General features: G+C 40.6%; 1 protein-coding gene across 4 annotated transcripts in view; it reads left to right on the top strand.

Moving 5' to 3' along the window:
- Positions 1-17,612, top strand: part of ehbp1 (EH domain binding protein 1) — a 233,566-nt gene that overhangs the window by 163,631 nt on the left and 52,323 nt on the right. For all 4 annotated transcript variants that reach the window (XM_074675143.1, XM_074675141.1, XM_074675142.1 and 1 more), the window contains 2 exons: positions 1,658-1,699; positions 3,165-3,311. In XM_074675143.1, coding sequence (XP_074531244.1) covers positions 1,658-1,699; positions 3,165-3,311 — 189 coding nt within the window. The remainder of the gene's footprint in view (positions 1-1,657; positions 1,700-3,164; positions 3,312-17,612) is intronic.

Below are 17,612 nucleotides of genomic sequence, written 5' to 3'. Positions count from 1 at the left end.
AGAAGTTTTCATGTCTCAATTCCTCTCTTGCTGGTCATTCTAAAAGCAAACATGCATCGAAAAGTTGTATTTAAACCCAACTCTCCAACAGCCTGACAAGCCAAGGCTGAGAGTGGACTCATATGGTGTCACCATTTCTGCTGTGTAGCTCAGGGCTGGGCTAAAATGCTCTGAAGTGATGAGTCAAATTTTAAAAACTATTCAAACCTGTCATACAGCCGCTGAGGAGTAGAGACAGGGATGGTGTGATGTCTAAAAGCATTAAAAATCCTTTATGAGATATGGGGTAAGGGTTAAAGGAGATGTTTAAATAAAGATATCACACAGCTTGTATTAAATCCCAATACCTTAAATGACCTCTGGCTCTGTCTGTACAATGTAGACCAATTCCTGTATTTTTGCTTAAGTCGGGCATTAAGATTCTGACAGCATTTCCCTGCAGTTTCTGACTGGGCCCTAAATGGATTGTTCAGGTTTTTATCCTTACACCTCGACTTTGATTAAAACTTTCACAGCTACATCAGTCATAAGACAGAGGATGTGGTGAACATTCATTCCTGGCTGGCACTCGCTAAGCTATAAATCCTAACCTCACTGATGCCATTGCAGAAATGACCATACTGAAACTCTCCCGTTCTGCATTAGATGTTGGCGTCTACCTGTCTTGCTGTCGAGACCCAGACACGTTAAGGCCGGGCCCTCAACATGTGGCGACTATAGAAGGCACCCAGGAGAACCCCTGCTTTGACATTTCATTATATTTTTCATTATATTTTTCATCCCCTCAGTTGATGGCAGTTGGCGCCGTGACTGCTCAGGCGTGACGATGCTTTGCGCATAGCACACATCATCTCGTCTCACACACGCACTTGCTCTCACCTGAATGCGTGTGCGCACACAGTCGCACGTTGAATACATTCCTGCCTGCGTAGGTTAACCCCAGATTACCGCTTCCTGTTTACAAGTCGAAAGGTCACGGGGCAGGCGGGGGCGGCGGCAGGGGGGTTATGACAGCTATGACACTCCATTTTGATCTGCTGTTATCTAGTTGGGGGGCTGCATCCTTGCCTGCACCCTGGCCACATTTGGCTTGTTGAAAGGATAAATATATTTCAGTGTTATAAACAGCTTGGTTGTTATGTTATTCTGTTTAAGCCAAATGTAAAAGCTCTGTTTGCCCTGTTTGCACCCCCTCATAATACAGCCAGGATTACCTCACTGATAAAACTCTAAGCCAGGTGTGTGTTTTGCTTTCCTGTCAAAGCCGTCATGCTCTCCACACCGCTGGACCCAATCAGGGCTGTGAGCCCAGCTGTAGGCTGGCCCTTTAATGCCAAAGTGTAGATCCTGTATATCAAAGAGGATATACCCTGGCTCTGCATGTATTTATTCTTTTCCACCTTTTTTCTGCTCCATGAATTACAACAAAGCTGATGTGTGAAAGATTCCAGTGCTCACTTAAGATGTTAGCAGTCATTTTCATGGATTAGGACTTGTTAAGACATCACGTTAGATTAAAATACACAAGGCCATTTAGTGAATCAGTTACAACTATTACATGTGCACACTTTAAAACTGTTTTCATATTCTTTACAAATGTCCTTGATTTTGAAGCTGTGGCTGCACTTGTAGTAAATGTTTACTTTTGTTTTCAAAGGAGCCATCCCCTGCCTCTGCATCAAGCCCTCCTGCTGAGAAGGTAAGTAAAACATTTAAACTTCCTCAAAACTAAATGCATTGTGGGAAAATAAGTGTTCATATCCTTTATGTCTTGATTGAAAAACAGTTGCTTCATACACATGTGAACCTTAAGCCCCACATCCATCAAGCGGTTCAGTTCAGTTAGTCCTGGCCAAGGTTAAAATAGTTTTGGATTTGTCATTATAGTTTAGTTTTAGTTAGTTTTGACATTTTATTTTCCATTACAGTTTAGTTTTAATTAGTTTTGGAGCAGGCATTCTAGTTTTTATTTAGTTTGAATTTTTGCAACAAGGCTTAGTTTTAGTTTAGTTTAAGTTTTTTCATACCTTATTAAACAGGTGCAGGATTCAAAAAGGTCAGAGTAAATATTTTGTAATACTGTTTATTTTCCAGTTTATCATAGTGCTCACTGCTCAGTCAATGCTGATACGGAACTGTTGGCTGCTGCCTTCAACACAAAAAATAATATAAACTTAATATAAAAAATATAAACATATATTATATAAAAAATGTTGACATGAATTACATAAGAATAATAAAAAACATAAATTATATTAAACAGTATAATATGAGCTTTAATAATTAGAAATTTGGACTCTGTAACAATAAAGTCAGACTCACATGCAATTAAACTATTACAGATGCTCTGATTCATTGCTCCACTATGTTTTGTCGCAGCACAGAGCACAGCCAGTCAGTGCAGTAAACAAGCACGTCCCAGTATGTCGCTATGATGGTGTCATACGGCGCTGACAACTGCCTAAAACTGTTGTAAAATTGGAAACTGTTTTGGATTAATTTAAATCCTAAAGGCTATTAATATTGTCAAAATCAATAACTAACTAATTTTGGTTAGTTTCAGTTAGTTTTGTGAACACAAGATACAGTTTTAGTTTACTTATTGCTTTTGTTTTCTTTTCTAGTTTTTGTTAGTTTGAGTTAACTGCAATGTATTTTAAATTTTAGTTTCATTTTAGTTAACTGTTATAACCTTGGTCCTGGCACAGCACACATTTTGTGGCGTTTCCACTGACTAATCCCGGGACAGATCTCCATATAACCTGGACAAGCTGTCACACTTTTTGGCACCCTTCCGTAGGGGTGCCAGACTAAACCGATCCGATCTCAGGAAGTGGAGCTACAACACTGCAGTCCGTTGATTGGTCGAAAGAATCATCACTGTATTTCTCCTGGAGGCACACAGTCTTCTCTGAAACAAAGCTTGATTTCAATTTGTATCAAAGAGACACATGCCAATCACAAAGAGGACGAATCACTGGATGTCTTCCTTTGTTACTCTTTGTTTACTGTGTGTTTTTCTTCTTCTCTGGATTTATTAGCAGGATATACACTGTACCAACCTGTACCAAACCGAACTGATCTAAACCAGACTGCTTGGTGGAAATGGGGCTTTAATGTCCGTCTCATATACCCTCACTCTGTTTTTCAATTGTGCCACACAGAAGGTGCTGTCCCGTCAGGAGGAGCTGAAAGAGCGAGCTCGGCTACTCCTTGAGCAAGCCCGCAGAGATGCTGCAATGAAGGCAGGCAACAAGAACGTCCCCAACTCAGCAGTCGCCACACCAAACAGGGCTGCAAATGTCAACGATGTAAGTCAAAGTGGTGTTTGTCAGCGTCTCTGCACGCCTTCAAGGCTGAAACAGTTGACACTGCTCTCTGTGATACTGTCAAAGAGGTCAAATCTGTGGTTGGCGTAAGACGTGAGATATGAAGCCTCAGTTTGGGTCAGTCTTGGTCTGCAGGTTTTTTCAAGGAGTGGGGCAGATCTTTGTGACCTCTCCTGCATGTGTAGGTAGTTAGTTTGAGTTTCCTCTCCCTGCCTCTTCCCTGCTCGGTGCATTGGAGTGTTGTACAGCATCACCTTCGTGTGCAGCAACCACTAATAGAGTGACCAGCTGCCTCTTCAGCCCCTTCATGTCACTTCCACAGTTCTCTGTTCGCTGCTCACTACACTTGCAATGTGCTGGAAAAGCCTGTCCAGACTGTCTCATCCTCTGGCAGTCTACTTTGTTAAACACTTTATGAAAAGGCTTTGAGAAGGCAGGAAGACTTCTCCTTATTAACTTCTGCCCGGACTCTCTTTTGGACTGCTGAGTGTCACAACCCAAACATGTCAGAGAGGGAAACGTGGATGGCTTCCCTTCGCACTCTTTCTCCACTTTCTGCTCCAGTCTCTCTTCTTGGGCATCTTAAAGCTGCACAATTTTTATGACACCCCGACCTAATTTGCTGCCCCCTCAATTTCCCCTGAACACTGAGTAAATGTTGTACACAAACACCTGTCAGCAAAAGTACATTCGTGGTAAAAGAGGGGGGTGAGAATCACTGTACCGAAGCAAACTAGACTAGAGAAGACGTGAGTGAAATTGCCAGCTCTGAACCAAGCACGCTCCACTGAACATAATATACTGGAAGGGAGGGGGCACACTGATGGACCAGGAGTTACCCCGGGACTGCTCTGTGGTCAAATCCTCAGTGACGTTTCTAAGAAAGGAAAAGGGGGGTACGAAAAAAATATGGTCTTGTGAGAATCGGACGACAACGGATTTGAGGGTAAAATGAAATAAACACCCTTTGGTAATGAAATATCTAAAAGGCAGCAGCCGCATGCCCCAGCATTTTCTGCCTGAATCCTTAAAGAGATATATGCCCTTGAATTAGATGGTCTTAAAGAGTGTGTTTGTGTGTATACAAGTGTGTTGTCAGTGGCATGGAAATGTGTGTGTTTGTGTCTGTGTGTGGGCCACAGGAATAACCATTTCAGCAGAAGCTTAAGAATTAAATGAGGAACTTCCAAGGACTGGTGGCGTTAAAAGTCTTCAGAGGAAGAAAGCAAATTAAAAGAGTGTTTTCAAAGCTGTCACAGTGCCGATATATTTCCTCGGTGACAAAAAAGGTCCTCTTCTCTCCCTTGTTGTGCGGCAAGATGGCTGACTTCACTAAGATTAGCGTCAAAAAGAAGCCAGAGCGCTTTCTCTCTCCCTCTCCTTCTGATTTCCTTACTCATTTCCAAGGACAATTGGTAAATACACCCGCCCCCCTCCCCTTTACACACATTTACACACACACACACACACCAAAGGGAAGGAAGGAAAGAAGGAGGGGCAAGAGGAGATATTGAATTGTTTACACTTTTTTTAATAGAAAACATTGATCAAAGGAATACGACTGGCCTCGAGGCCAATGTGCTGATAATTGTTAGTGATTCAGATTAGATTACTTGATGTCTTGTTTTGATTAGCTTGTGTGTGTGTGTGTGTGTGTGTGTGTGTGTGTGTGTGTGTGTGTGTGTGTGTGTGTGTGTGTGTGTGTGTGTGTGTGTGTGTCCGCGTTATCAGCTGAAGAGGCCCAAGCCTTTCCCATTTAACTCTCCATCTGTCTAAGTAGGTGCTTTGCGGTTAAGCATGCATAAGGTACAATTTAATTCAATTAGAGCTGCTTTCATTCTTCCAGGGAAGTGGCTAATGTGAGGAAACATAATGCTTTGTATGGAGAGAGAGGAGGGGGCTATGCTAGATTTTTAGGATGTAGAATTTTATAGCAGAATTAACGCATCAGATCATGTCTTATATTTAAGATATCTGTTAATTTGAACTGCGTCTTGATTAGTGCTGCACGATTTGGGGAAAAGGTGCGATTGGCGATTAGGTGGACAATATTGTGATTGCGATTGTGTTTGCGATTTAATAAAAAAGTTGTGTCACAAATCTACAGACTTGCTTGGTTATCATGGAGAAAAATCAAGAAAAAAGCAGAGATGGATAACAAGATTTTATTTGTGTAATAATTCTCAAAATATCCAAACGTACTGTATACAAACAACAATGTACAGCACAACAGTACTGTTTTGTTTGTATTCAAAATAGCACATTTATACCACTTTTGCTTTGCATGTTCTGAAAATTACATTTTTTTTGCTGTGTCATTCAACCGGTAACCAAATAACACCAAATAACAGAGGTAGAGTTTCTTTTCGCCTTGAGCGCCTCACTTACTTCTTTGTGCTTCATCTTGTCTGATTAAACTGCCGTACCAGGGGGGCAGGTAGTCACATGACCAGTTGAAACAGTGACTGATAAGTCATCTCACACTTGCTCTCTTACTGTCACACACAGACACACACACATCACTCACACAAACATGCTATTTTTTTTTTACACTTTTTCAAAATAATTGCACAATCTCACCTCTTTTGCGATTACGTAATTGCATGTGCTGACATTGGGATTGCGATAATCGTGCAGCACTAGTCTTGATAAAACTTGTATAAGTATGGAGTTTATGCTACCAGTGGCTACAGAGCTGAAGTGCTGAATAAACTCATAACTACAAGATATAGAGATTAACTGCTGTAAAAAAAAAAAAAAAAAAGATAATAATGGGTGCAAGTGTTAATGATTTACTGCTACATGTTTGAAAAAGTTAGTCAACAAAACTTTTTCAGAACCTCACAAGTGTAAGCAAGTATTTGTGAGCAGTTCAATTGATTCCCCGTTGCTCATAATTTCAGATTTGTATCAGGTTTTAGCACATGGTGTGCAGTGGTTTAATCTTATCCATTACACGTGCGTTATTCACATCATATGAAGCTTCATTCAAATCAAGTAGTGTCATGTGTGAGTGACTATTACAATAGTACTTTACTGGTTGTGAAACTAAATTTTCTGGCTCCCACTAACAATGCTCAACAAGATCAAACGAACAGTAGAGTAGGGAAAGGCAGAAATCAAATTTAAGGACTAGAAGAATATGTCTACAAGCTAAAACTTGTCAGGGTTAATTATAAAGTAGATTAGACTCAATACAAAAGGATGACCAGGAATGATGCACCATCAGTATTGACAACAGTTTTATGTCAGTAAAAGGTGACTGAATGTATCTTTTATGTAGGTGTGTGTGTATTGTAAATGGTGTGTGTGTGTGTGTGTGTGTGTGTGTGTGTGTGTGTGTGTGTGTGTGTGTGTGTGTGTGTGTGTGTGTGTGTGTGTGTGTGTGTGTGTGTGTGTGCGTGTGTGTGTGTGTGTGTGTGTGTGTGTGTGTGTGTGTGTAGCCCTGTTCTCTTGACCTATGCTCTCCCTCCTGCCATCCCTAATTGTAGCCCACAGTGACTGTTTCTTTCATCTAAGGTCACAGGTTCAGTTTTCTCTCTTTGTGTCCCCCTCTGTCTTCTTACTCACTTTCTCTTTCACTCTCTCCTGCTCTCCCTCTCTGTGTTCATCTTTTTTCCTCTTGTCTTTTCTCCACCTTTTTTCCATCTCCTTTGAATGTTCCTGTTCCTCTCATCTTGTTGCTCCCTCTATCCCTTTGTGTTGTCTCTTTCTCTTTTGTCTTTGATGAACAAACTGTACTGATAAAGTTTTAGAGCCCACTGCCACCTCCTCCCCCTCCTCAGAGAAGCCCTCACACCATGTCAGGAGACATAGTGCAGATATCTTGTACTGCTATAAATTCACCAAAGGAGTAATAACTGAGCTTTTCCAGAAAATACCTCAAATAACCACTCTATTCTTTTGTTTCATCCAAACTCTGTATGCCTCTTTTCTTTGAGTTTTTCTCACGTTATTATTTTTATGGCAAAGTAAGTGTGTGTCCTTGTGTGTCTGTGTGTATTCATTCCAAGTCTTGTCATCCATTAGCAGATGAGAACAGTAATTTCACACCGGCCTGGCCAGGCTAATTATCAGGATACACACTGGTTTTTGTAGAAGTCTTTGCATTTGTGTTTGTGTGCATGTGGACACACAAGTTTATGCTCCAGCGTGTGTGTGTGTGTGTGTGTGTGTGTGTTTCTTTGCAAAACTGTTTAACAAAAAATGTGTGAAGCACCTGCTTGTGTGTGTGTGTGAGTGTGCATGTGTGTGTGCGTTTAAAAGTGCACACAAATGCCTTGGTGTTTTCCAGGTAAGAGAGTTCCCCCTGCTCACTGACTCGTTGTGATTCCTATAATTGGGTCCCGTTTGATTTTTGCCGACCAGCACCCCAACCTCCTCCTCCCCCTCCTCCCTCATCTCCTCCTCTGTCGCTCCTTCTTCTCCTCTCAGGAGTGGAGGGGACTCCACAGGGCCTCTGCTGTTGTGACCTGTGGGTGTTGTCATCTACTCCCATCTGCTGTCTGAACTCTGATCCTGAGTTGATTACATTCATGTCCCCATTTTCTCCTTTTCATGCTTTCATTCTTTCCTCAGTGGGCAAAACAAAGCCCTCTAGCTGAACCTTAGCATTCCTAAATGAGAATCAAAGTCACCCAACTATTTGGTTCAAATTGTTTCTCACCCAGGGTGGTGGCACAACCAGCTCTATCTGCTTCTGTTGGTGAGGTGAAATTTAAAAAAACAAGACATGTAAAAGTCATAAAAGGTAAATTTAAAGGTGCTTTAAGATAGTCGGTACATAACTATAAGTACCGGAGGAGTTTGTGTCAGTGTCAATGGCTGCTGTCATTATGAGAACTTATTGTGATTATACAAACTTAAAGCTGATAGTATAAGCTTAAACCTCAGATGAGAGCACCTTGTCGACAACAAACACCAGAAGACAACGCGAACGCTTTGCTGAGTATTATTACATCTAATCCAACATAATCCTGTCATCATTTGGTAATCTTTCAGAGTACAAATACTCCAATTGAAGGATAATTGTTGGAAAGAAACTTGAGCAACAACTTTCCATCGTGGTTAAACTGTTTCAAGGCAACAAGTGAAGGGCTGTCATTGAGTTTCATGTAGAAATGTCTGTTTTAAAAATGCAAATTTAGCCTCCTGCTCTTTCCTTTTTGGTCAACATTTTGTCTTTTACTCCCCTCCTCCCATCCTCTCTCCTTTTCAACTTTCTGCCAGCAGTAATAGTTTTTTTCTCCAGGTCTCATTTTAATGTGGCTGCCTTTCCTTTCTTCTCTCAGCTCAACTTTTTTCTTCTCTCTTCTTCCTCTTCCTTCAAGCCCCCTCCTCTGTCCCTCGCTCCCTCTCTTCTGTTTGAAGAATTGGCCCTTAATGAAACTAAATAGTTTGGTGGGCAGTTTCTGCTCTGTGTGTGTGTGTGTGTGTGTGTGTGTGTGTGTGTGTGTGTGTGTGTGTGTGTGTGTGTGTGTGTGTGTATGCTCCAGTTCAAGTGTGAGGCTATGTGTCGTGCCTGAATTGGTTGGAATGGAGATCAAAGGGAGTCTCTAAATTGAGTGTGTGCATGTGCGTGTGTGTATGTGCGTGTGTGTATGTGTGTGGTGTGTGTGTGGTGTGTGTGTGGTGTGTATTAACCAGCAAGAGAAAGACAGCTCTCTCAATTGCATCACAAGAAATGATCAAGCCATCAGAGAGGAAAGCTGTAACACACACACACACACACACACACACACACACACACACACACACCTCCCTTAAACCCATATACCTACCTTTTCACGTGCTTCATGTTCACATTTGACCAAGCAGAAGCCCTGAATGTTTTTACACTCCACCTTCAGCCCAAGTCTCTTTCTCCTTCACTGTCTTAAAGCTTCTTTGCATGAATAAAACACAAAGGATGGAGACTATTTAATGTTAATTGCATATGAAATTAGAGTAATCCCACCACTTTACTAAGTGCTGAAAAAAATCGTTTTAGTCCGAATGGAAAGCTTGAATTACCAAATTCATGTTTTTGACAAGAGGTTTAGCATACATAAATGTCTCTTATTTTATTTGATGGCTACCGGACTCGGTCGTCCCATAACTTGACTCAGGAAGTCATATAATAAATCCTGGAGTTATATTTGCATTTCTGCTGTCTCTGAAGAAACCGGAACAGTTAAAGTGAAACTCAAAGAGAGAGCAATATCAGAATTTGAACTTTAATACTGCAGCATATTGATTAAAGGTATTTTTTCATTGTGGTATTTACAACAAACTTTTGTATTAACTAAACTGAGTCTTTGATCATTAAATTGATGTTTCTCATCCTGCTGTTGGATCATTGAATTTCTTAAATTGTTTTAAAATGAGAAAGTTAAACTTAACTGTCCATGCTTCCTCGTTCTCTGTGTTCTTTCTTTTACTATTCAAAAAAACAACTGCCATTTAAAAGTCACTACCTTTACACAACTTGTTGACACCTCAAACTAGCAGGACTTGCATGCTTGCATGCATGGACACTGTTCACACATTGTTTCCTTAGTGAGGTTTGTGTTTGACCAGTCAGAACTGTTGAGAGCTATAAACTCCACCCTGACAGCTCATAGGCTATGAGAAAGTACTTCAAATTAAAAGAGAGCAGATAATTGTGCCCCTCAAAGTTGGTTACATATGAAATTACATGAATCATATAAATGAACATTTGGAGATGCAATTTATGTAATACATCAGAATTATCTTTTTTTCAAATTGACCGATATGTCTTCAAAAGTTTAAACTAATATGTAAGAAAATGAGTAGCCTGTTCTGTACCTACTCATCACTAAGTCAGAGACTTTTGTCTACAAGAGTGAACTTCTTCAAAGTGATCACCCTTGTTTGCTTACCAAGGATACTGTGTAAGTACAGATTACCTGTGTTTCTATGTCGCCCACCAACTTCAGCCTAAGTTTTCCTTCTCCTTCATTCACCCTCTCTTCTCTTTTTGTCTACCCCTATCTCTGCCTTTCACCAGTAATTATCCTGTCTATTTAAAAGGGCAAAACCTTCCCATCTTACTTTCCTGTCACACTGATGAGCTCCGCTCTCTTTTGTGTGTGTTGGTATTGAGTTGTCTCCATGCCCCACTCTACCTGTTCTACCTGTCCTACTGTACAGATGTCCCTGTTTAACAAAATACACACACACACACACACACACACACACACACACACACACACACACACACACACACACACACACACACACACAGTGCTGGTAACAAACTGTCAAATACAATATGAAATACAGTATGAAAGCACAAACTTAAAGATCAATCACAAATGTTTTTACCTGAAACAACATTTCTGACGCACTAAACACCGATCAGCCATAACATTGTGAACACTGAAGGGTGAAGAGGGTGTCATTGATTATCTCTATACAGTGACACCTGTCAGTGGGTGGGATGTATTAGGCAGGAAGCAAACACTGTGTACTCCAAGTTAGTGTGTTGGAAACAGGAATAATGGCCAAGTGTTGTCAAGGACCAAATTGAGATGGACAGGTGACTTGGTCAGAGCATCCCTTATTCTGCAGATCTTTCGGGTTAAAGGGACAGTTCAGTTTTTTTGAAGTGGGGTTGTATGAGCTCTATGTGACCACTAAGGACATTAGATACAGTAGAAAGGTGTCTCCTCTCCCTCAGTAAGACACAAACTGTAATCGCTGGTGATGAGGAAATAGACGCTAACAGGGAGAGACCCTACCAAATTGAAAGGCTATTTTTCTGCCTACAAGAACTAAAATCAAAAAGTAATACCACAGTTTAAGAGTACGATACATAAAATATTTTTTAAGTGCATTAAGTCTTCGGAAATATAAACATTTATCTGGACCTAACTAACTGGTCATGTATCCTTCCGCGCAGCGCAAGTGCGCTCCGTCCCCCTTCCTCCTCCTTTCAGCTGTAGCGAATGTAAACAAGCTATGCTTTGGGCGCCGGTTGTAGCCTCGTGTAAGTTTGATCAAGTATCGTAATTCTTTTGTTTGTACTCTAAGGATTGTGAGGCAGCGTAGGAAATTCAAAATGAGTGACTATGACAGCGACGATGAAGTTACATTCACTTTGGAACCAAAAGGATACCTGTATGAACCGGAGCACACAGAAGAAGAGCTGCTACAGATGGCGACTGAAAGGAATACAGAGGAAACATCCACGGACACTGGACATCAAGATGCTGAGTGTTACTGCTGCCACGACTGTTGGCGCCTATTTCCTCGTCACCATCGATTACAGTCTGTGTCTTACTGAGGGAGAGGAGACAACTTTCTACTGTATCTAATGTCCTTAGTGGTCACATAGAGCTCATACAACCTACTTCAAAAAAACTGAACTATCCCTTTAAGGGTGAACCCCAAAACTGGTTAAGTAGTGACAGGGTCATGAGCAGCAAAGGATCATTGATGGGTGTAAGGGCCCTACAAACTTGACCTAAACGATACTTAACATGAAAAATAAGATATCATAAGTACAAACATTATCCCATTAAAATTCAACTTAAAAATTGTTAATCATTTACAAATACAAGACATCCTTTTTAACCCTTTAAGACTGACGCTGAACAATATGCTCGCAGTTCAGCCATCAAGACACACAGCACACCAACAGTGTGGTACTCACACATGCACTGTATATGACACAATACACTGATACAGATTCATATTAATGTACATGTTACATACACACACATGCAGACACACACAGACCCCTATCATGGGCACGCACCCGTCGAATCATAATTAGGCCGTGTCCTGCTTCTTTGATAGGCATGTACAGTGGCTCTTCTTTAATTCTTTATCAAATGCATTGATCGCTGTGGGCCTCGCATGCTCATTGATCCGCGCACTCTGTCTGGAGCCAGCCGATAAGCCCCCTCTCCCCCTGCTCCCTCTCTCCCTCTATCTTTCTCCCTCTCTTCGGTCTGTCTCTCCTTCTCCCAAAATATTTGCAATTAGACATTTTCACAGCAGTGGATTTCTAAACTTCCTTTTTCTTACACTGCAAATTTTTTGAGTAAAATGATATTGTTGATTACTCAATATAAAACTGAGTTATATCCTAATGTAACAAACCTCTCCAGTGGTTTTTACGTCCATATCCCAAAAAAACATTTCAGAGATGACCCCCTATTTCCACATAATTAGTTACTGCTGCTCTGTCTGAATCTGACCTAGTATTCTTCATTTCCAACAATGATAAACATATCAAAGCTCTTCCCTATATCAATTTATTGTGAATGTTTCATGATTTTGATTGTAAGTATCGAAGTAAAGTCGGATGACTTTTTAACACTAAACTAAAAGAGTCCAGAATAAACAGCACATCACACTGGTATATTTAATGCAGTCTATCTTGGGGATGCACCCAGAGGGATACAGGCTCAAGTTGTGTTTCTGCAATCCTTTATTTTTGTTTAGCAATGTGAAACTCCTGGAGAGATGTGTAGCTCTTTCCAGTATCATCTGATATCACCATCCTGACGACTACTTGTACTGTTGCTGAGCTGAACTGAATTTTACAGTATTTTCTTAACAAATAGGTATTGTTGATCCATCTATAGCAATTTTTTTAATAAAGTATGCAATGCAAGCAGTTTGGCTGATGGCTAAGCAACCCGTAATTCTGTGTTGTTAGTTGTGGATCGGTGGCTCTAAATGAAGTAACATCACTGAAACCACTGACTGAGTTCAAGCTCCATTCCCATCATGACCAGGTCATCGTTCTGGCATCTAAAACAAAGTTTTTGAGTGTGTGATAACAGCTTTGTAAATGATTTTGTGTGTGTGCTCTGTAGCGTTTTGGTGTATTTGTGTGTGTGTGCCTGGACAAGATAGAGACCTAAAGCACCTCTTGACTGTGAATTAGCCTGTCATGACAAATGTCTGGAGCTGCATGACTGGCTGCCAGACTGGCTGGCTATCTGGGAGGTTGGCAAACCCTTTTAGATAGTGATTTTGTGTGTATCCCTGTGTGTGTGCGTATGTTTGTGTGGCATCACTCGGTGCCCACGCCAGGTCTCTGTACATGACCAGTGGTGCGTGGCCTCCCTCCCTCTTTCTCCTTGCCCAGAAAAGAGCAACCAAGCCGACAACCTGCTCAAAAAGAGCTTCCAGAGCGAAGAGGGGTCTTCACCCCAACGCCAAGCCCACAGAGGAGCCCTCTGTCTCAGCCTTGCACTCAACCGTTTAGCCTCTCTTCCCCTGGATGTTCCCAGCAGTCAATAGAGGACACAGTACGCGATTGTTCTCGCTGTCGCCATTGACAAAGAAAAGTCTCTTCTCCTCCTGAGCCTTCATTCTTAAAGCTGGACTACCCTCTGACCACCAGCTGACACACTTTCTCTTTTCCTTTTTTCATCTTTTTTTCCAACTGGCTTTGATCATATAACAACATGGCTGGTTGAGTTTGTGTGTTCCAGTGTAATTACTTTGGTTCTTCATTGTCCTAGGTTGTCAAATAAACGGATTGTTTTTATCATTATGTGTAAAATCTACCACCACTGTGCAAGTTTGAAAAACTGAACATGAACATCTTTTTCTTTTTCTGTGTTATCGAGATGTTGGGCAGTTATGGCTTTGAGTCTGTTGTCTCTCAGTTGAAAGGTTAGCAGTTTGATCTCTGTGCAGAGTGCTGAAGTATCCTTGGGGAGTTGCTCTGGATGGCTGTGCCAGTAGTGTGTAAATGGGATTAGCATAGACTGTATAAAACATGGACGTAGCCTCTGCAACATCACCCGTCTGTTCCTGACACTTGAAATTAGAGTCCGACCGATATGGGATTTTAGGGGCCAATTCCAATATCGATACTGGGGGCAAAAAAAAAGCCGATAGCCGATATCGGATATATTGACCGATATCCAATATATTGGCTGATATATATAATAAATTCATTGATATACACAGGATACTGTATATAAACACAAATCATTATAATACCCATATGATTCAAGACAGAGACAGAACACTATTAAATTAAAATAAATTAAAACAAGGAACTTAAATTATAAAACTGTCAACATAAGAACTGTAGTGTAAACCATTATTAAATAAGATCAAGCTGTAAACACATTAATAGATAAAGAAGTCGAACTGTAAACACCTTAGATAAAAAAAGTGAAACTGTAAAAACACAATGAGCAATTTACACGATGTTAAAAAGCTGTATAATAGTCTACATAACATTATGGTGGATGGAGGGGGCGGGCACTCAGGCAGCACACAGACACAGAGAAGCAGGAGTAACAGAATCTCCACGGAGCAAAATATTTTATAATCGGCTACATTTTGGCCAATATTGATTAAATGGTGGCATAATTGGCCAGATTAATCGGCTTGACCGATTAATCGGTCGGGCTCTACTTGAAATGAAGCCAGTCCATGGACACAGCCACATTCGATGTGACGCCAGTTGCAAGTTTCCCTGTGAACAGCTACAGGGCACTCATCAGTCTCGTGACCTGAGCTGTGTCCCTGATTGGACAATCAAACGATCCTAATAACTTCTAAACCGCAGAGTTAGAAAAAAAATCACTCACCGTACAGTTTGTGCTGATAGTGATATCAGCGTTTTAGACCCAAGCCGTTTTTTGAACCAGGCTGTAAATATGCATTTTAATGCCGTAAAAGTCTGTTTTTTATGGCTGGGTGTGTATGTGACTTCCGGTCTTTCTGCAGCCAGCCTCAAGTGGTTTCTTGATGAACAGCAACATTTAGCACTTCTGCATAGGCTTCATTTTTACTGACCTTGGGGATTAGTTCATGTTGATGGGTGTTGTACATAGCACGCTGTTAAGTTTTAGCCCAATAACTTGATTGCTTTCATCACTGCCCAGTCAAAAAAGAGTCTACCATATAAACAAACAGATTCTACAGTTATCTTCTGTATCAGCAAGATAAAACAGGGATGTTAGTGATGTAAAAAGTGGGATAATAGACATTTACTGTCAAAAAGTAGAACAAGGAGTCTGGATTTTAAGAACCCAGGTGATGTTCATGTAACATTAAGTTCTCTTATAAGAGGACTTAATGTTACATGAACATCACCTTTGCTTTGTGTCCAACTTCTTTCAGTAACTGATTTGTAACTCCCAGAGTTTTCCTTGAGTACGTGCCTTTGTTAAAGAACACATTTTACCACAGTTTATATGAATTTTGAAAAGTATACATGTCCATATAACACATGACTTTTTGTTTTACACTAAAATACTTGGCTGTACAAAGATCTGTTTCTCGATCATGTCCCACATTGCCTAAGACACAACATAGACCTCTCTTCTCTTCCCTTTTCCTTGTTTCACCTTCCTAACACATACTCTTATTTTCTAATCAGCGACTCTGTAGCTGACCAAGCTAGGCGCTAGTCAGATCCATTTTTTCTTAGTGTTAATCCTAGCCTCTGGATAGGCAAAGTCAATTTCCCATTTCCTATCCCCAAAATGGCCAACAACAATAATGCAGTGGGATATTTTGTCAGTATTGGGGCTCTAACGGTATATATTTATACATATTTATATATGTATGTATATGTATATAGACACACACAGACACACTTGCATTGTTAGTTGTAACCATATCTGCAAAGGGCAGATTGGATATCAAACCAGTCTTTAGCCCGAGGACCATTAGTGACATTACAGGTTATCTCATTACATTAGAAAAGGGGAGAGGCCTGCATAAACATAGGAAGTGATGATAAATACTAAGGATGCAAAGGAAGAAACTGTGTAACAAAAACAGAGTCACTTTTTTGTAATAATAATAATAATAATAATACCATGACGGTCCATAGATGACTATTGCCTGAAAGAAATACAAAATAAGTTTTTACATCGATGAAAAGACAGTTTTACTTTTAAGTTTCCAGCAACTTTTTCACTCAACAAAATCCTTTATCATTACCCATTTCCATGTGTTTTTTTCATTGAGTTACTCATTCATTCATTTCATTATTCATATCTCATGAAGTCACTTAAATCACTTTAATGCTCCTATGAGTTATATTAAAGAATATGACAATTGGTTACTTTACGCCAAAACTATCAGTGACCTAATGAAGTTGGGTCATCACGTCATATTTGAGAGCTAGTATTGTTTGTGAAATCTAATGAATTAATAAAAATGGCACTAAATACTTCTACCAGCAAGATCAGCACCCCTTCCTCATTCTCTCTTTACCTCTCTGCTCTCTGTGGTTCCCTCCGTCTTCATCTGTGTCTCTCAAAGGTGTGTTTCCTTCTCCCCATTGGCATCCCCTTGGGCTCTGCATTTCACACACACACACAAAGTGCATTGGGGTTGCTGTCATTTACAATACAGCCCCATTGTCTGGGCCTAACAATGGATACAAACAAACAATTGACATGGAAATGGAGAGATGTAGCTCATTAGCGGGCGCTGCTTGTTTTGTTAATGGATAAATGGGCGTCTTCAATGGACCAGCCCTGAAACCCCTGCATCAATATGGAGAAGCCTGATTAACAGGAAACCACAGGGAGGGAGAACAGTGACAGAGAAATGCAGCCTCACTCTCCCTCGGGTCACATGTGGATGTGTACGTTTTGGGAAAGGGGTTTGGAAGGTGTGAGTTTCTGTTTGTATTTAGGCTGAGTTGTGTGAGACAAGTTTGTGCGTGTAGGAGCACTTTGGAGTATGAAGCTCAGCTCTTGTTTTTTTTTTTTTTAGTGGAGCCAGAAAAAGCACCACAGGTTCAACACTTGAATGAATCACCAACATGTCACACAGAAATGAATTATTAAGTGAATCTCTTTTCATCTGCAGAAAGTCCTGTCTTTAAACTACCATATTATGACAGTATGACATTATCTTCTTTCTCAGCCTTAATGAATGTCCACGCCCACGTAGTTTCTGGGTAACATAAGAAATTTTTCACCATCCCCATCGTATTGAGTGTGAGCTTTGTTGGATTGTAACCAGGAAAGTTGATATCATCAAGGTTTTCCTGTTTTGCTTTCTACGTGTGTGTATGTGTGAGCAGTGGCCTGTGCTATCGGGAGAATCAGATTGGATCAGACTGAAAATGGCATTTCTGCCATTACTCTGATGGTGACAGCTCAATACTGTATGTCTAGTGCCAGGATGATGTTAGTGTATGTGTGTGTAAACACTCCCAATTCCATAATGCATGTGAGCATCCATTTTGAAACCAACACTTTTTACTGTATTTTAAAGTGCTTGGTCTGTGAAGGTTTTTATGTAACTATAACTTTGTCTGTAAAAACAGAATATTTT

This window comes from Halichoeres trimaculatus, unplaced genomic scaffold, assembly GCF_033239565.1.
Source record: "Halichoeres trimaculatus isolate MK-OKI-2021-1 unplaced genomic scaffold, fHalTri1.1 fHalTri1_scaffold_8, whole genome shotgun sequence".
Lineage (NCBI taxonomy): Eukaryota > Metazoa > Chordata > Actinopteri > Labriformes > Labridae > Halichoeres > Halichoeres trimaculatus.
The sequence above is the reverse complement of the archived record's forward strand: the minus strand, read 5'-3'. Positions and strand labels throughout refer to the sequence as shown.